Here is a 21210-nt window from a genome sequence, read left to right as displayed (position 1 = left end):
TACATTTGACATTTTATTTCATCCTAAAAGATTTATTCATCTGCAATTTTCTTCTGGAGAAATCATGCTTCTTTGTTCAGGCAGCTAACTCAGTGGTTGACATTTGTGTGGGTGGCAGAGTTCGATTTCATTCTGTGCTGACTAAAATCTCACAATTGAACTCCTCATTTTTTTGTCCTGTTCTTATAATACGGCAACACCCGTTTAGGTAGCTAACTTTGCAGTTGATTTTTGTGGAGACAAGTGCTATCGTGGCCAGTTCAGGCTTGTCCTATGACAGATTTACTTAAAGGAGAAGACAACCTCCAATTTATTCATTTTTTTTTTTTTTTTACATTAATATTGCTGCATTCGAGGATGGTCGGAAGTCGGAAATATACGAGTTGAAACTTCCCAGTTCCGACCTCAAAGCGTTCGAGGTGAAAATAAACAACCAAAATGGCGGCTAGTGATAAATTGATTTTTAAAGAAGGCAACCTCCAATTATTATTATTTTTTTTAATGTTAATATTGCTGCATTCAAGGATGGTCGGAAATATCCGAATTGAAACTTCCCAGTTCCGACCTCAAAGCGTTCGAGGTGGAAGTAAACAACCAAAATGGCGGCTAGTGATAAATTGATTTTTAAAGAAGGCAACCTCCTATTATTATTATTGTTATTATTATTATTTTTACGTTAATATTGCTCCATTCGAGGATGGTCGGAAGTCGGAAATATCCGAATTGATAAATATGGTATTCTGGTTAATATTGCATTAGCGGAATATGAGTTAAGCAGACAAATCCAGCCTTTTTTTTTTGTCCATCTCAGGGGACGGCCATTTTGCCAATTTGCTGTCGACTGAAGATGACATCACAGTTCCTCAGATCTCAGGTAACAACCAATCACATCGCAGCTTCAGAAAACAAGTGAGCTGTGATTGGTTGTTGCCTGAGATCTGAGCAACTGTGATGTCATCTTCAGTCGACAGCAAGTGGCAAAATGGCCGCCCCAAGAATGATATGAACGGCTGAATTTTGCTTCATAAACTCATATTCCATAAATGTAATATTAATCAGAATGTCACGTTTAGACTAGTGAGGTCACATGTAAACACATTATTGTCAAGAAATGTTTAAGGGTGACTTCCACTTTAAATTTGACATCTATTTATATGCAAACGATTGAAAAGTCATTTCAATAGATGGACATCCTGTTTAAGTTCTTAACTGTCACGGACCACTTGATCTTAGCCTTTAGCCATCTCGTGTCACCCCTCATTCAAAAATCAATACGACCCTTGCCTTCAATCCATATAATAAACTCTGAATGTCGGCCATGTTCGGTTGACATCCAAGCCCTGCCCTGATTGGATCAGAGTGCCTTGCAGTCCAGTGGTTAAGAGTCAATGATGACGGTTCGCGGGGCTCAAACACAGGTCGCCAGCAGGAGGCTTCACCTTGAGGGGTTTGCGTGGGCAGCGTGATGCTCCGTGACATATCCATCATGGCGCTCGGGGGGGGTTCAGGGGCCGGCGGAGCTGACAGGAAGCGATCGGGCGCTCGGGAATCCACGGATGTTTGCGTGCCGTGCACAGCAACAATTGCTCATACAGCAAGCGCGGCCGCGGATAACAGCAGACGAGTCCGTGTGCAGCAGGATGAAGATTGTTGCCACCTTCCAGGGAGCTGCAAAAAAAAAAAAATCACAATAATAATAACCAGTGTGGAAATTATGTGAATGCTCAACAGCTTGACAGCGGACTGAATTTCTGAGCAGTTCATTAAAAGTCAAAACGTGAGACTGAAAAGCATTTAAATTCGGGATGTTCAATACCACTTTTTTTCAGACCGATACCGATACTCAGACCCTCAGTACTCACTGATACTGATACAACTGCCGATACCAGTAGTACATTTTGACAAATAAAAAAAATCACTAAAAGATATTTTTAAACAAATAAATTTCCTTTAGTTTTGACAAAAAAAAAACACAGCACACTTAATCTTCAATAGTCTTAACGCTAAAAAAAAACAAAAACACAAAATTGCTCTTTTAGTTTAAGATTCACAATTTTGAAGTATTTCCAAAACCGGTGAAGTTTTGGTGAAAAACTGCTGCAAGCTAGCGCCACTTACAGGCAAGGAGGACTCACTTAATGTCTTCCCCCCTCTGCCATCGGTCGCTTGTACTCGTCTGCGTCACGAGTACTCGAGTACTTGAAAAAAGTCTGGTATCGGCCCGATACCGATACCTGGTATCGGTACTCGCCCATCCCTAATTTAAATGATTGTGGTACCTGTTTTTAAATATTCCATCATTTTGGAGTTGTCATGGAAAATGTGGAGCAATTTAATTTTGAATGGTTTGAATTGGTTGAGTGAAAATAACAATTAAAAAAAAAAAACGTTTTTAGGTGCAGAATAACATATGTGTGGATGCTCTTCCTCTTGCACACCATAATAGAGGATGAGGAGGACGGTGGCAAACAAGCCAAGGTCAGATATGCCAGAGTGGAGGAGTGATGCGCACGCTTGGCTGCGTTACACTTATTGTAAATCAATTGTAATGTCTCAGCGGCGGCTGCCAGACGTATTTCAACATCGGCGAGATTGAGTTTGAACACGCGTCACGAAAAAGAGTTCAACAGGCCCATTTTTTGTACAAAAAGTATTCTTTTGTTTGGATGACATTTCAAAATGCACTCACAGGTCACTTCGTTAGGTACAAACTAATTCACTGCGGGAGCTTGAAGTGTTTTTGTTATTGTAGTTGCGGTTTTGCAGTGGTGCGGAACTGTGCTGGATCATCGTTATCAATGCGCTTATGTAGATAAATTGGGCTTTCAGTACAATGGAGTACAGTAATGTTAACATTTATTTACAGGAGGGCTACTTGAATGGAATGGATTCTATACAAAGGCTGTATGGTGGCAGACTGGTTAGCACACTAAAGACATCATGGGGGGGGGAGAAAAAACAACAACTTGTTGAAGTTTAATATTTCCGGTGCTTTGTCTCCGCCCTTCGCCGGTCCCTTCAACCGCGAGGTTAAACGTCACCTTTTTGGCCACGCCTACGTGATGTTCAATCTCCAAAAACATGGCGGCTAAAAAGAAAAGGAATGACGCGTCATTTATGATGGCTAATGTGACGTCAGGTGAGTCAGCTAATGCCACTGATCTGAATATATGAATGGATACTCGATAGGCCAAGACTTTTGAAGCCGCCAGGCCGCCATATTGCTCCTCCCAAGAAATGTTTCTCGGCATACGGTCCGATACATTTACAGTGTTGAAATTGGAGAACATTTGTAACAGTACTTAGTAGAAACAGCATGATTTATGATGATTAAATTTGCTAAACATAAACAAGAGGACTTCAAACATTTTAAATCTTGCCTTAAATACATGTATACATTAGATGCTTAATGATGTTTACAGGAGGAAGCTTATGACCGATCGATAAAAGAACGTATACGTATTCAGTAGTCTGCTCGCAAGGTGGGAGGAGTAAGATGGCCGCCCTGTGGCTTCAATGGCTTCCATGGGCGTGTACGGGCTATCGGTTATCCAGTAATATATACAGATCAGTGGCTAATACGCTTAGCCAACTTCCACTAACCGCCAAGCTAGCAACGTAAACCTCCATTTGAAGCTAAACGTCCGTTAGCATAAATGCTAATCGCTACGATGTAAAATCGCAATGGAATACGCTTGCACTGTTGGCGACTTGAAAATTTTAAGGTTAAGCTTAAACTGTGGCTTTAAAATGTCACTAAACATCCTTTGTTGGCTTACAGAAAGAAGTTTAATCCATAAAACCGGATACTGTAGTCAGAATGCTCATCAATTCTCCTCTTGGTCTTAATCATCTTGACGTGGATTTGGAGACCTTTTGTGTGTGTGTGTGCGGTGTGTGTCTGTCGCAATGGAAAAGATGAGTTATACTAATCTTACGAGTATCATTCTATCAAAGTAAACTGAGGTTTATCACTTGATCCACTTTGTATTTTTGACATCTTGCTGTGCAGTGACTCTTATCTGCACACACAAACACTGCGCAGCACAGTGCTCATTTTCCCTCTGTGTGTTTTACAGTCACACACACACACAAGGCGAGGATAATGACTACTTTTAGTGTTTGCCGCCACTTGCTCAGCGGTCGACTCGGTCTGCCCGCGCACCCCCGGTTTCTGTTGGTGAGGCGGTGTTTGCTTGATGTGGGGGGAAAAAAACAAAAAAAACAACCTCCTCTTCATTTATTGAGCGCTGCACAGGGTAAATTTTCAAACGATGAGTCACAGTTGGTCTTTCATGGCGCAAAAACACAGCAGAGGTGGCGAGGCTGCGCGGCGTCAATTGATTGGACGCCCCTGGCCGCCTCACAGTGTAGTCAGGTCAGTCACATCTCAAGGCACGAGTAATATTTGACAAATACTGCCATTTTGAACATTAAATTACAGAAAATTAAAAATGCTCAAAATACCAACCAAGGTCGAGTCAGTGTTTTGTTTTGTTTTGTTGGGTTTTTTTTGTGTTTTTTTTTTTGGTCTCATATGCCACGGTTGGTGAGTGCGGAGTGAATGTGGTGGAAGGACCCAATGGCGGAGACACATGACACGGAGGAATGTGAGGATTTTATTTTCAACAATCAAGAAACAAGGAGGACGGAACGTGAGAGGACTGTTGCCAAGACTGTGACGAGGTGTGGGCGGTGGACTTGGCTGGACGTGGACAGGCTTGGCATGACGTGAGGCGAGACTTGGCTTGACGTAGGGAGACTTGGCTTGTCGTGGGGAGACTTGGTTTGACGTGGCGAGACTTGGCCTGACGTGGGGAGACTTGGCTTGATGTGAGGCGAGACTTGGCTTGTCGTGGGGAGACTTTGCTTGTCATGGGTAGACTTGGCTTGACGTGAGGCGAGACTTGGCTTGACGTGGGGAGACTTGGCTTGACGTGGGGAGACTTGGCTTGACGTAAGGCGAGACTTGGCTTGGCGTGGCGGGACTTGGCTTGACATTTGATGTGAGGCGAGTCTTGACTTGACGTGGCGAGACTTGGCTTGACGTGAGGCGAGACTTAGCTTGACGTGGGGAGACTTGGCTTGACGTTTGACGTGAGGCGAGACTTGGCTTGACGCTTGAGGCGAGACTTGGCTTGACGCTTGAGGCGAGACTTGGCTTGACGTGGCGAGACTTGGCTTGACGTGGCGAGACTTGGCTTGACGCTTGACGTGAGGCGAGACTTGGCTTGACGCTTGAGGCGAGACTTGGCTTGACGCTTGAGGCGAGACTTGGCTTGACGTGGGGAGACTTGGCTTGACGTGGAGAGACTTGGCTTGGCTTGACGTGAGGCGAGACTTGGCTTGACGTGGGGAGACTTGGCTTGATGCTTGACGTGAGGCGAGACTTGGCTTGACGCTTGAGGCGAGACTTGGCTTGACGTGGCGAGACTTGGCTTGACGTGGGGAGACTTGGCTTGACGCCTGACGTGAGGCGAGACTTGGCTTGACGTGGCAAGACTTGGCTTGCCGTGGGGAGACTTGGCTTGACATGTGGAGACACACTTGACTGGGAAGACGTGGAGCGAGACACACTCGTCTGGGGAGACGTGGAGCGAGACACTTGGCCAGACGTGGAGAAACTTGACCAAACGGCGTGGGGAAACTTGACCGTGGCAACGAGAACAGAACTGTCGACACGACAGGACAGGACAAGACAAGACAGAACCAAATGGGACACAACAGACCAGAACAGACCTCCACATGGAGGCAACACAGACATGTCTCTGCGTGAAACACGTTGTCCTTGAAAGCATGTTGACTGCAGCGGATAAACAACCGCTTGACTCGGTCCAGTCACGCCGGCTCACGTTCGCCTCATTGAGCGTGAAGCCAAGGTGTGTGCTGTTTGCCGCCTCTGTTGTTCAGGAGGCAAAAAAACAACAACAAAACAAAAAAAAAACGAGCTCTTCATCAAGCGCCTGCAGCCACATCTGGGGACCTTCCGTGTGAGGATTTGCGATGTCGGATGCAGCTCATGTACAGAAAATGAGGGATTCAATTTTTGATGGCACCTGTGAAGCACACAGTCGCTCCCCCTCCCTTTATGGCGCCGCGAGGTCTAAATCCTCCATGCCGGTTGCCGGCGGGCTCCGCAACAGGGAAATGGCATTCTGATCCAGTCTGCGCAAGTGTGCGTCGGTTACACAACCGACTATTGTGTCTGGCATTTGCATTAGGGCCCGTGAAATCCAGCCGACTGGCTCGCGCATTGCACAGCGCTGTGAGAAAACAGTAGCGGGCTGCGGCTTAGCTGTTGCCATGCTACAGCGGAACGGCTTCGATCACGTGATTCAAAGCTGATCATATTTTTTGGGGGAGATTGCGTCACAAAAAAAAACAAGTGTGAGGCGATGAGGAAGCCTGTTGGATTTTACAGGAATTTAATTTATTAATTGCTTATCAATTTTTGCCTATTTTAAAAGAGCTAATATTGGCCGATTAAACCCTGCTGGCCGATTAATGGTTGATCTGGGTTGGGATTTTGTTTCTCTTTTGCAAAATATGTCAGTTATAATAATAAAAAAAAATAAAAAAAAATGATGCCATGAATCTAAGATAAAATACTTTCCTTGGTGAGAGTTCAAGTATATTGTTGCTTGAATTAATACTGTCTGACTGTCCCAGACTACATACTACATCCACCTTGCAAAAATGCAAAATGGTTCGTTCCATCCGACTCATCTGTAGCCACAGCTGCCGGGAAATATTTTATTTTATTTTTTAAAGAACTAAATTGAACTGAATTCTAGTTCAGCCCAAATTTTTGAAGCACATTATTAGGGCTGAAAAAACAAAACATGGTTTGAATTATACTTATGAAATTTGGTGTGAGAGAGGAGCAACTAACACTAGACTAAGTGCAATTTCAGGAGAAATTGCGTGGGAATGCTAAAAGCTGAATGCTAAGGTTTGAATGCCTGTAGAATGCTTATGAAGTATGTTGGGAGATAAATTAGGAAATTATAACGTTTTGGTTACTGGAGAATGCGCTTTACCACCGAGCAGTATCAGACAACTAGTAATGATGATAAGTTATATGTATGAAAGTGGGCGTGGAAAGTGATACTTCTAAAAAGTTCAATGTCTGTACCATTGAAAATGAAGTGAATTTTTGAAGCGAGTTGAAATTTGAACAATGTAAATTGGAAGTATTATGTGGGAGTTGTTACGCGGCAAAAAAAAGTGAGGAGAATAAAAATCACAATAACGTGGGAATGCTTGAGCTTTTTCGCCTCATCGCCAGATTATCAATAACACATTACTTAATGATTGGTTCACAGCGATTGCGTTAGCTAAGGCTCCATCACCCGTCTCTGCAGATCCACCCCAAACCATTGAATCCTGTAATCGGCACAAAAACTTGTGAGCAGAGAACCACGGCCAGGCAGCGGGGGGGTCGCTTCAATCAGGTCGGTTGAGGAGATCAGAATGGACTCAAAATGGTGTAAATTGCGCGTCGAGTAACACCTGGCCGGCTCCGAGGCGGCCATTGTTGCGTCCAAGGACTCGTTATCGCGCTATCATGTGCTCGTACAAGAGATAGTCGGCTGAGGGTCCGTCATTACGGGCAGTGAATCAAGGTAGCCGCGAACGAGGCCTTGTCTTGTCACGACGGCCACGTAATAATGGAGTCATCATCGCAAGGGTGGCTCTCCCTTTTCAGAGCGGGGGGAGACGGGCGAGAATTTGCTGCCCTCAGCCGTCGATTGGTCCCCGGTGAGCGCTCTCGCGCCGACGGCTTCGACACGGCGGTCGAAGGCCATCAGCGCGCTTGCGGGGAGCGTCGAGAATCCTCGGCGATACCAAAGAAAACAGATGGCCGTGAACGTTTCCGTCACAGCTGTAAATTGTCATTTTGTCGACGACGTATTACAGTTCTTGTGAACGCGTCACGCAGGGGTTTTCCATCCAGATGTTTTGCCTGATTTTTATTCTTTTCTGTCAAGTATTTACATATTCTTTAAACATTGTCTTATTCTTACAGTAGATGTTATACTGACATAGAGGATAACAACCTTGTTTGAGTATTAAATAAAATACAGTATAACAAAAGTTTAACTTGGCTCTCCCTAAAGCAGTACTTTTCAAATAGTGGGGCGGACCCCCCCAGGGGGGCGTGAGGCACCATCAAGGGGGGCGCGTTTGACCTCGGGGAACATGCTTTTTTTATTTTTATTTTATTTTATTTTATTTTATTTTTTTTACTGTCCTAGAATAAAGTGCAATTGCACCTCCTCTACATTAGGGGGCAGTGGCGCTCTCATTATTGGCAGAGTGTGCGGTGTAAGGGTTTTGTTTGCACTGAGCATGTGCAGCAAAAAATAAATAAAAAATCAGCACAAATAATTGAGAAGCACTGCCCTAAAGTGAAAAGCACTTTTTTTTTTTTTTTTTTTTTTTTTTTTTTTAAACAACCATTAACCATTTGTTGTAACTCTAAGTGTTATGTTCTTCTTTTTCTATTGCTGACTTATGAAGTCACAGTAATTTTCACAGTGAGCAATTTTCAGCAGTAAAAAGTGAATATTTTGTCTATAATTTATGTGGCAACTTGATTATTTTTCATGGACAATTAATACCTTTCAAAAGTAATTTTTCTACTTGCTGTCGACTGATGATGACATCACCCGTGCTGAGGAAATAGGCAACGGCCAATCATGGCTCACCTGTTTTCTGGGTTTGGTCAGCAAACTCAGCCATGATTGGTCGCACAGGTGACGTCATCATCAGTCGATCATCAGCAAGTAGATGACTTTTTAGAGGTATTAATTGTACATGAAAAATAATGAGGTTACCACGTAAATTATAGACAAAATATGAACTTTTTACTGCTGAAAATGGCTCAGTGAGTCAAGTATCCCTTTAAAGCAGGGGTGTCAAACATACGGCCCGTAGGCCGGATCAGGCCCGCAAATGGGTTTAATCTGGCCCACGAGATGATTTTTGAAAAAAAAAAAAAAAATACATTTTGTATTTTTCTCCTGTGTTTGGTTACAAAAGTAAGAATATCCTGTTTTAAAATCCGCAAAATCGTCTTACGCTTTTGCAGGAGGAAATAAAATCCTCATCTTTTTGTTCATTTTCCTCTTTGACGGTTTTCGGAGCGCCTTCCAACTGTTTCTGATACAGCATCACAATTCCAGTTCAATAACAGTCCACATTTCAGATGTTTTCGAGCCAGCGGCAGCCTACCAGATTTTGATATGCAGGAGAAACCCTGCCTTGTTTTTCCACTCGTACCCATTTTGAGGTTCACTTTTTAATTTCTGGATCCCCTTCCTGGTTCAACCTTCTCATTTATCCTCGCCAGAGAGTTCCAGTAGCTGCGTGCTTGGGCAATGGCCAGGAACCAAACGGCGCTACTTACATAATGGGCCGCGACGTGTACCACAAGACTCCCCCTTGTGTGAATTTGAGTGTGAATGGTTGTTTGTCTATATGATATGTGTCCTGCGATTAACTGGCAACCATTCCAGGGTGTACCCTGCCTCTCACTAACAGTGCCTGGGATGTGCTCCAGCTCATCTGTGACCCCAATGAGGGCGAACGTGTTCCATTCTGCGTATTCTTTGACAATCCCAACATGCTTTTCTGGTTTAAATTAAAAAAAAAAAAAAGATTCATTACAGTATCTTGTGTGTGTACGCAATTGTTTAGGTCCACTGTAATTTTTGCACAGTGCTCTTTTTTTTTTTATTATTATTATTTAAACATATCACTATGTTTAACTCATTCACTCGCAGCCATTTTCATTGAAACTGGATTTTGTCTGATTTTGCAAGGCCCACAAAATATATTGTGTTATATTGCTATAAAAACATGGAGCATACCAAAGGAACGATTAGTCTCTTCTTTCAACAGGGGGAAAAAAAAAAAGTATATTTATATCTGTTTCCGTTTTGCAGCAATTGGCATTAGAATATAGCTAAGTTTCATCATTATTCACAAATTTGTTTAAAACTGGGGGAAACCAGCTTGTTGCAACATGGCCCTGGTTGATCTCTTATACTCTGCTGCCACCTACTGGCCGTTTTTGTAGTATTGCTTCAACCGTTTTCTTCAGTTCAGAGGCTGCATCAAAACATTCTGTATGCTCTAGCATAAAAAAAACGTATAAATACGTCTTTGGGACACTGGTAATATATAAACGAATGTATATGTTTTTGCGATCAAATGAGATAACATGGCTTTCCTATTTTGAAAGTTTCACGATGTCAAACATTTGATTTCCTCCTCGAAGAAAAGGCCCCGCCTTCGATCGGACCGAGAAGGCAACAGGATGAGCAGCTTGTTTCACATTTGTAGCTTTTCTGAGTCCAAAAAGCTGTCTGTTGTGAAATATCGGACTTTAGCTTTCATGTTTCTGTCAATAAGGTTGTTTTTCCTCACACCCCCACATAACCTTTTTCAACTGCATGTGTTTTTTTTTATGGCTACATAGTCGATTTGTAGATAAACACCGCTACTGGGTATCGTTTGCTCAAATCTTTTTTTTTTGTTTTTGTTTGTTGTTGGACTGTTTTCATGTGTCCAGTTCATGACGCCATCTTTCTCTGCCATGCTCGCAATCCGCCATGGCTCAGCAAGAGTTTGTCCGCCTTGGCCGCATGCTGACACTGTTTTTTTTTTTTGCCTGTGCAGAGAAGCCGATGGCGCGGGGCCCCCCGGGCGGGGTTATCGGGATCCTCGGAGGCATCGTGGCCATCGGCCTCATCATCGGCGTGGCCGTCACCGTGGTCATGGTCCACCGGCGCCAGCAGAAGACCCGCACGGAGACAGATAATGACCTGTGAGTAGCGAGAGCCTTTTTTGCCAAAAGAGTGTTGTCGGGCGGGGGAGGTAGGCGGGAGATTAGATGTGAACTCATGTCGTCCCTCCAGAGAGGCCGGGGCTTTGAAAGGCACAAAAACACCATTCGCTCCGAGTTAATAGTGCAAAGAGGCCGCCGCCTCCCTCCCATTCATCCCGAGAAGCGTGCTGTTAGTCAGACTGACGGCAGACAAAATGGAGGAAGGCTTCTTAAGTGGTTTTTTAATATTATTTGGGGATTTTGTGGGATGGAAACGAGCGGGGTATTCGGAGCTTATTGGGGCTGTCGTGGGAAATTATCCAATTTCATTTAATTGCTTTGAAAATGATCATTTATTTGCTACAAATAATGTATCTTTGTTTATCCATTTATGTCAGAGAGGTTTAGTGACAGATGAACAATAAAATGCTCTTCCACAATTAACTCATTCACTCCCAGCCATTTTCACAAAAGCAATCCCGTTCGCTCCCGGCTGTTTTACTGGATTTTGACTGATTTTGCAAGGCCCACAGAATATTGTGTTCTATTGCTATAAAAGCATGGAACCTATCAAAAGAAAGATTGAAGTCTCTTATTTCATCAGGAAAAAAAGTATGTTTCTATCTGTTTCCGTTTTGCAGCAATTAGCATTAGAATATAGCTAAGTTTCATCAGTTTTCACAAATCTATTTAAAATTGTAATTGAGCTTTTTTTCTCGATGGCCCTGGTTGATCTCCTTTGCTCTGCTGCCACCTGCTGGCCGTTTGTGTAATAACTACCATTTCTGCAGCCGTTCTTTGCAGTTGAGAAGCTGCATCAAAGCCTTCTGTGTGCTTTAGCATAAAAAAACAAACAAAAAAAACCGTATAAATACGTCTTTGGGACACTTAGAACATTAAAAAAAAACATATTTACACGTTATTGGGAGCAAATGAGTTAAGAGAGTATCCGTCACTTACCCAGAGGTAAACATAAAGAGGAATTTGTGGGATATATATCGGTGTTAACCAGTAACATAAATGGCACGGTTAACTTTGACGGTGCCGTTAACAAAAGGGCGTGACTAACCATGTTTTGAACAACGCATATTTAACGGCCGGTTAGTTCACGTCGGGTTGAGAATTTAACCGGCGGTTCGGGTTTAAACGAGAGGGGTGTGCTCAAATAATGAAAGAATTACGATCATGCTAGTGATCAAAATAAACATGACTGTCATTTTGACCATAATTGTGAAGCCCTTTGTGCTATTAATTAATAATTATAAAAAGTTCAAACACACACAAAAACAAACCGAGGGCATACAACAATACACACAGGCAGATATGTTTCTGCTACGTGGGAAGAATGAACATTTAAAATAGAAAAATATGGCACTGCATTACATCCTCTACTTTTGTTTTTCTTGTTTTGGCACAAATGTGGTGCAGTCAAACCTCGGTTTTCGAACGCTTCTGTTCTCCACCAAATCGGTTTTCGACCAGAAAATTTGAGAATTTTATATCTCAGAACTCGTCCAAAAAAATCGGCTCTCGACCAAACTGGAAAAAAAACTAGCGTACCTGAACGCGACTCACTCGGGAGCCGGGCTAACTCGAATGAAGTTCGTTCGGAGCAGACCTGGTTCATTGTTATTTGCGCAAATGTTTTTTTTTTGTTTTTTTTGTTTTTTTTGTTTTTTTTCGTGTATTAGCCCCTAATCATGGGTTCAAAGAAACCAAGTGCATTTTGTTTTGTTTTTTTCCATCATTTTAGATAGGATGTCTTCTATTAAAATAAAACGGTGTCTATTTCTACCCTTTTCTATTTATGGTAAACAGTATACAGTGCAGTTTATGGTGTAAAATAGTAAAAAAAAAAAAAAAAACTTGGAACGGATTAAAATTATTTACATTAATTATAATGGGAAAAATTGCTTTGGATTTCGAACAATTCGCTTTTGGAACAGCCTTCTGGAACGGATTATGTTCGAAAACCGAGGTTTGACCGTACTTACACCGGAGCCACGCAACTCCCAATTTTGACTCGCTTGCATACTTGGAATAATCCATAAACGATCACTTCAAAAATGTGTGATATAGCAGGAGAGTTAAATGAATACGAGCGCGTTTATTTGATCAAAGTGGCCGTAAAAGTCTTAAATGCGACTTCGTTAAAGATGCCGCCTTGACAAAGATCCATCTAATGTTGTGGAAAATTGTTGTCCTATGCAAACGGCTCTTTAAAAAGGGCAAACGAGTGGATCAATTTGCTATTTATTGTTAGTGTTCCGGTGTAAGACTTTTAAGACGGCCAGCTTGCTTTTTAAACTTTATCAGCTAATCTGCCTATTTTTTTTTTTTTTAAACAAAGTGAGGTTCATAAACTCCTCGACGTGGCCGGCCAGCTGCTGCACAGCCGAGCTAACGGGGATGCAGCTCAGACCAAACAAGCCGCCGAGCTGAAATCATTCCAAATGTGTTTGTGGAAGAGGAGGAGAGGGGAAAAAAAGAGAAAAGAGAAAGCCATCTGTTTGTTGCGAGGAGAATCGCAAAAAAAAAAAAGCCAGGCAGTCCCAAACGCATCCCGCTAATTGCCCCTGTCGCGGACACCTGGTCTTGGCAGATAGCTCCTTGCTCGGTTGCCGAGGTTACCGCCACGCTCTCGAAAAAAAACAAAAAAAAAACAAGATGCGACGCGCAGGGGTCGGCCTCTCTGGGAATTTGAACAAAAAATGAGCGCAGAAAAAAAGAGAATAGCTATTCGGCTAGCGGGTGATAATTTCAAGATGAACCTAAAATGGAGTATAACCTTTGCCAGTGAACTTCGTTTGACTTTCTCTAAACTTTGGAATGCCTCACTGTTCGACATGTCTGTACTTTTTTGCACAACTTGCTGTTCTCGAACATGATGCAGAACAGCAAAATTCACAACGGACGTTTGAGCCATGAATCGTTTTGGGATGTAACGATATCCAAACATCGCGATACGATATTGTAACGATATGAAGGTCACGATACGATAATTATCACGATTTTTTTGTGTTTTTTTTTTTTTTGGGGGGGGGGGGGGGGGCGATATTTAACTCATTGACTGCCATTGACGGAAAAAGACGTCAAATAATGCATTTTTGCTGGGCTGGCAGTGAATGTGTTAAACACAATGTGCCATTATATTTTGTGATTATATTGCAGCATCCTTTTCTCCTTTTTTCTTTTTTTAAGGCAAATTTTGCTTAAAAATCCGTCAATTTTGGTTACATCTCATCTTAACTCATTGACTGCCATTGACGGAAAAAGACGTCAAATAATGCATTTTTGCAGGGCTGGCAGTGAATGTGTTAAATATTGTAAAAAAGAAAGCTCATACTAAAAAAAATAAAAATAAATTAGCATAGATTTTAAACATAGAAGGCCAAAACATCCCTAATGAAAATTAAATTGCACGAATAAACTAGCCACTAGAGGGTGCTAGAACTGCACAAATGGAAATCAACCTGACTTTTTTTTTTTTTCACAGACATGTAGCAGTTCAATATCGTGAACATGACGACGACGATATTGTGGCAGTTTTAATATCACGATAGATTGCCCTTATCGTGACATCCCTAACTAGGGGTGTGCCAAAAAATTGATTCGAGAATCGAGATGCTCATTTATTAATCAAATCGATATTTAATATCCAAAAATCAATTTTATTTCAATTGGAAATGAAGAAGAAGGGGAAAAGGCAGTTGTTTGTTTTGGCTGTCAACTTACTGTGCAACATAGCCATTATCAATCATAATTGTTTGAATTTTTGCACAAATTCGTCGGCTGTTAGTTAATATTTACGTAAAACTATCTAAACACCTCATGGCCCGAGGGGCGAATGACGAGTACGCTACATAGACACATTCTCTACATCCATTTTATATCTATGGTCAAATACTCTTAGCCAATGGGATGCCAGGAAGATGTCATTAATAGCAAATGGCAGAGCAGCTGTAAGTATGTTGCGTTCAGGAAACTTTGGGAGCTGCGAGTACCAGCCCGTACTGTAGTTCTACCCTTCGTAACTAGAGGCAATATTTTCCCGTTGAGGAGTTTCGTAACTTGAAACGTTCGTATGAAGGGACATTCGTAAGTAGAGGTACCACTGTATCAGCATGTGGCAGTAAACGGTTGTATTCCATTTGACGAATAATAACGTCGGCGGCAGCGAAGGAATGTGGTGTTATATGATGAGACGTTTCTTGAAAATGAAATATGGCTCAACAAAATGTGATTGTAAAGCAACTGCAGTAGCCTCTTAACACCCAACCGCCACCACCACGACTACTTTCTGCCTCCCACTCCCCACCCTCTGCTAATCTGTCTTTCTCTCTCTCACTGTGACGTGGAAGTAACCGCTGCCTGTCTGTCTGTCTCCCTCCCGCTCTCGCCTCCCTCAGCATCGCCGTTGCGGCCGTAACTGACAGTTGCGTGACACAGGCTGCGGAGAAGCCAGAGTCCGCCACAAGGAAAGTAGAGGCGCCTGACCCCAGTCTGTCCCCCGCCGAGCCCTGCCCCCCCGGATCCTCTATTCTCTTGCCCGCCTCCAACGGTGGCCTGCAAGTGACGTACTTGAGCACTCCGCTGTGAGGAGAGGAAAAAAAATAAATAAATGGGCCGTCTAAGTCTTAAAAAAAAAAAAAAGAACGATTGATGTCAAACTTTGTTCAAATAAATCCGTCTCATTTGATAAACTTCGATAAATCAGACTCCATTAAAAGCCTTAAGAGGGACTATCAAGCTCCAAGTTTATCTGATTGGGCGAACTTCGGGCTGACTACTTGGCAAACATATCAAATCAAATTGCTAATCAGAGGAAAATCATCCGTCATCTGATAGAGGATTTGGCTGCCGCTATCTTCCCGTGAGCCCAATCCTCTCCGATAAAAGTCGCTTGTTAAGAGTAGCGCAACCTCCTCTCCTTTTGTCTGCCGTTCTTAACTCTTTCACTGCCAAAACGTTAAACCGGAAAGACGGCCTCGAGAGTGCCAGACGATTTTGAGCATTTTCACTCATCTTTCGACGCAAACAGAATATTGTATGCTATGACTACATCAACATGGTGGATGCCATATGAAAAGATTGGATTCCATTTTCTCATTCGAAAAAAAAGTACGATTGTACCTGATTTCGTTCTTTAGTAATCACCATTTGAAAATAGCAAATTTCAGTGACACCAAGCTATAATGGTAAAAAATGTTAAAACGAGCTTTTTGTGCAAAGGTACATTTTCTGCAGAACAGCGACTTTTACACTGATATTTTTTGCTTAGTGACGCTCTGTGAGCTCTGCTTTGATCATTAATGTCATCCTGGAAACGCTTTATTTCCTAAGATCCGCCATGTTTTCATTTGATTTGATACACGGGACCCCAATTGAAAAGAGATACAATGCTGCCATCTGCTGTCCATAGTTAGTGGGTGTTTCTTTTTTTTTTTTTTTTTTTTACATGTTCAGCTCATTCATAAAACCAGAGCTGCCCAATACGTTGCGCTGCCCATTGGAAAAAAAATTTTGTTGACGTTAATTAACCTTGATGGCAGTATTCGTTGGGATTTCTGTTAACGTTAATTGACGTTAATGGCAGGAAAAGAGTTAACCCCCCCCCCCCCCCCCCCCCCCCGCCCCCAAAAACACCCCCCCCCCTCGCCGATCCGCCCCTCCACAACCAGTGGCCGTGCATGATTGTCGTCGCCCATGCATGACGAGCGTCGTGTCCGTGTGGTGTGTAAAACTGTGCATGCGCTGTCGTCAAATTGTGACTTAGAGCTTTAAGTGTCCACTTTGTTCGCTTGTCTGAAGATGAAATCATGTTTAATCGAGTGAATGTTGGAGGTTTTATTTATTAAGTGCTTTTGGTTTCTGGGCCTTCGGTGGGGGACTTGACCCGATTTCGTCCACGGATTCATAGCACCGGTATCACGTCGCGACTTAATAGAACAGCCGCAACTGTGTCAAGTGCATTATTACCTGGAGCGGTTCGGAATCAATATTTATCGAATAACGTGACAAAAAAAATGTTGAAAATTAAGAAGAGTAAATGATGCTCGCCAGAGATGTTGATCGTCAAATGTATTAAAGGAGGAGTTTGCAGTGTTCAACTTGCTCACTCACTTCACTAACGAGTAAAATTGATTGGACAATTTATCGAACGTAACATACGCAAACAAGAGGAACGCGACTAAAAAATGACAATTGACTGTTGAGAATAAATTCATACAAATTCATGGAACAAATATTAGAATTTAGGTTTTCAGGGCCAATACTGATGCCGATTATTAGTAGTCAATAAGGCCGATAACCGTCATTTGAAGCCGTTATTCCTTGTCGGTAATAAAATTTAAAAAATAAAATAAAATATTGATGTCATTTTTTTTTAAATACAAATGCCAATCTTGACGTTGTTGTAATGTCTTAAAGCAGGGGTGTCAAACATAAGGCCCGCAGGCCAGATCGGACCCGCAAAGGGATTTAATCCGGCCTGCGAGATAATTGTGTAAAGTTAAAAAATATATATATATATATTGTAATGTCGGACTAATTAATCAGTCGGCCACAATCAAAATATATAAAATTTGTAACTTCACAAGCAGTCCTTGTACGGCGGACTCGTCCTGGATGTCATTATTTTACACACAACTTAAAGTTACGGTTTGTTTATTATTATTATTATTATTATTATTATTAATTATAGACTGACAAACGTGTTAGATACGACACAAATTCAATTACTGGTAACACAAATAGATATGACAAGGATTAGCGTCATCATAATGTCATTAACCGTCTGTAAATTGAAGCAGAAATCACTTGTCAATCAAATCATTTTGAATAGAAAATCGATTCTGAATCGAATCGTAGACCCAAAAATCGTAATCGAATCGTAGACCCAAAAATCGTAATCGAATCGAATCGTGAGACAGTCAAAGATTCTCATTCCTAGTTGGGATACAGATGGGATACTTTTTCCACAGTCGATACCAACATGGCCGATTGTGTTTGTCCCATTCCAAGCGGCACACGGCGGGACCCGCCGTCGGTCAAGGCTAATAAATCACGCCGCCGTTTAAGCGGGCCCGAGCGTCTAATGATTATCAAAACAGACGGGCGTTTGTCAAAAGCGATAGTCTGGCAAGAATGTGTTCATCGCTCTTGCTCACCCCCGGCGTGATTTATGACCCCCCGCCTGAAAATGCGTCTGCAATTGTAAGCGCGGCGGCGGCGGCGGCGGCGCACCCCCTTTTGCGAAATGAATTTGCTCACTGGCGTCGCTGACATTGACACAGTTGCGGACGTTGGGCGGGATAAATCACTGTGACACCGACGTCTCCGCTAACGCGGGCGCTGGGGAAAACCTGTTGGCGCTGGGCGTCGTCGACGGGATTTCCACAGCTGGGGCTGAAAGGACACTTGACTTGAGCGGGAAAGAGGATTTTGGGGAAAATAAATGTCAATGTTGAGTCATGCAAAAGTGTTTTTTTTTTTTAAGGAGATGTTCACACCTGGTGTCGACATGCGCGTAAAAAAAATACGGTCTGATCGTGTTATCCGCCGCACTCGTTGATTGAGATGTTCTCACTAGAGTTTAGTAGACCGTCAATAATTGATGCCACCCCAAAAAATGTTCATAGTTGCCCATATTTATAGTCCATCCATCCATTTTCTTGACCGCTTATTCCTCACAAGGGTCGCGGGGGCTGCTGGTGCCTATCTCAGCTGGCTCTGGGCAGTAGGCGGGGGACACCCTGGACTGGTTGCCAACCAATCGCAGCATATTTATAGTTCATTACATAAATATACACCAAGCTATTATCCCAATATACTTTATATGGATTTCAAACCCATTTTACAACACTACCCTTAAAAAGAAATGGCTTACAGCAGGGGTGTCCAAACTTTTCCATTTGAGGGCCACATACAGAAAATGAGAAGGACGCAAGGGCCACATAATGTTATGAAGAGAAATTGGGTTTAGTCCTAAAAATTGTACAAATAATTTATTTGTGCTTTTGCATATTTATAAAAATGCTACAGTGTATAAACCAATTTATTCGTAATATGGCAGTAGGGTTATTATAGTTTGGGAATTTTTCATTTTAGTTCGTTTTTATTAGTTTTCAGGGTGGTTTTGTTTTTATTAGTTTGGTTCTTTAGAAAATGCTTAATTTTAGTTTAGTTTGTTAGTTTCAGTATTAGTGTTAGTTTTTGTTTTTGTTTTTTTTAAATGTGTATTATTTGTGCGCAATATTGACTGCTGCTAGATGACGTCACTTCTGTGTGACATACTTTCAAACGTCATTATTCCAGTTTATATCAAAATAAATCTACTAAAAATCACATTTAAAATCAGCCCCAAAGGCTCATGCATTCAATTAATTACCAAAGACTAAAACAAAGGAAATGTTTGCTATAATTATAGTTAGTTTTAGTAAACATAAAATGTAGTTTCATTTAGTTTTCTTTTTTTTTTTTTTTTTTTAAAGCACCTTCATTTTTATTTTATTTCGTGAACGAAATTGTTTTTTGAATTTTAGTTTTTCATTAGTTTGAGTTAACTAAAATAACCTTTAATAGCACCTGTGTTTTCGACCCCTTCCCTTCTTACTTTGACCATCTCCAAACATTTTTGTTTTCATTTTATTTTGTTTGAATTGAGTCAAATGCCATTTTTTAGCATATGTCGCGGGCCACTGGAAAATTGACGGCGGGCCGCAAATGGCCCCCGGGCCGTAGTTTGGATTATGGTATTTGGTGCCTCCTGTATATAGACCAGATTTCCTTTCTTTTTTTTCTTCTACTTTTTTAGTGTTTTGAAGGAAATGTACACTAGATTATCCCCCCCCAAAAAAGTGATGAAAATCTGTTCATCAACACTCCAAATATTGACAGTTGCCGCTAATTGCAACGTCACCTCGCATACAATCCTGCTGAGTTCTCGTGAGAACAGGTTGCATGATTGTTAAATCTGTCGCGAGGTTGCGTCGCCATGGTTTCCCCGTCGTCATCGCCGTCGTCGCTTTATTGAACACAGCTGGAGTATGATTCCCCGTGACGGCGACGTGCGTCGCCGCAGGTGCGAGCTCGCGCGCGCTCGCACGCTAACACCAGGTGTGAACGACATCAGTTCTTGTATGAAACCTTCTCAAGGCTGACTTGCGTTCTTTTCGAAGCTTACCAAAGTGTCACTGTTGTTGTTGTTAATTGGTGGTGCTCGAATGTGAATTGCTGTCCATGCGGTGTTATCATCTTGTCGTAGCAGTGTTATGTGTCATCTATCAATGCCTGAGGTCTGGATGTAAAATTGCCAAAGTGTTTCTGTCTGCGCCACGACCAGAATTATTTTTTGATAAACTTGTCCAAGAACAAAAAGGCATTTGTTGCATTCTTGTGTTTTTTGTTTTGTTTTTTTTCTCGTAGCCGTTTGCGAGACAAAGCGAGAAAGTAATTGCCTCCCGAAGATCACATCGCTTTCATCGGCCGACCGCAATTAAAAGTATCATTAGCATTTAAATTGCCAAATAAGATTGTGATCAGCAGGAATCAATGAGAGCAAGCGAGGGTCCGTTCGGCCGACTTGTTCCGGACTAGTCAAACAGCGGCACAGGTTTCACCCTCATTAGCTCAAAATTGCTCCTGCGGGGTCATAAACGATGGTCGAGACGGGGGCCTCCTCTTTGCGAGCGCATCGTAGGTCCCGGCCCGTAAATCTCCCGCCCAGATTACTCCTCTCAGTTCGGGGATTAGCAATGTTTCCCCCCCTCCTCGCTATCCTCCTTCAATCGCCCCTTAAGCTGCCCTGAGCTTCGGTGTCCAGCCGAGCGTGTTTGGGGCGAGAGATCGTCAAGGTGGACGCCTGAGCGCAAACCTGGACGGAGAGCTCTCGCGCTTTAAACACCCCCCCCCCCCCCCCCCCCCCCCCCGCCCCCACCGAGATCCGCATCCTACTGGCCACGGGCGTGTGGCACTTGTCAGCTCGCATTAGCGTCAAGTCCCCCCCTAAAAAATGGCTGCCACCCTCATTACAGCATCATGGCACAGCTGAGCAAGTTCGGGAATGACGACGGACTGCGACGACGTGACACGCTTGCACGCGAGTCCAGTTAGCTTGATTAGCTTTGTCGAAAGATGACATAATTGCTGAAGATTTGACATCTGAAAGTATTCATTTTGTTGTTTTAATATTGCTCTGAAATTGTAGATTTAGGGCGGAGGTACTCAAAATGGGGTCCCTGGAACACCGGAGGTCTGAAACATCATTTGGAATCATTTATGACTGTAATATTATTGAAAACAGTACATAACAACAGTAGATATGGGGGCTGGTTTAGCAAACATAATAAACTAATAAATCATCTTAGCCTCAGCTT

The 21210-nt window shown here is 42.5% G+C and overlaps 1 protein-coding gene across 5 annotated transcripts in view; it reads left to right on the top strand.

Annotated features, from left to right (window-relative positions):
- Positions 1–21210, top strand: part of nectin1b (nectin cell adhesion molecule 1b) — a 221268-nt gene that overhangs the window by 163796 nt on the left and 36262 nt on the right. For 4 of the 5 annotated variants that reach the window (XM_077494332.1, XM_077494331.1, XM_077494335.1 and 1 more), the window contains 2 exons: positions 10687–10834; positions 15244–15314. In XM_077494332.1, coding sequence (XP_077350458.1) covers positions 10687–10834; positions 15244–15314 — 219 coding nt within the window. The remainder of the gene's footprint in view (positions 1–10686; positions 10835–15243; positions 15315–21210) is intronic. The other variant, XM_077494333.1, reaches the window with a different exon arrangement.

Source organism: Festucalex cinctus, chromosome 13, assembly GCF_051991245.1.
Source record: "Festucalex cinctus isolate MCC-2025b chromosome 13, RoL_Fcin_1.0, whole genome shotgun sequence".
In the NCBI taxonomy this organism is placed as follows: Eukaryota; Metazoa; Chordata; class Actinopteri; order Syngnathiformes; family Syngnathidae; genus Festucalex; species Festucalex cinctus.
Note: the sequence above shows the minus strand (reverse complement) of the source record. Positions and strands in the feature narration are given on the sequence as shown.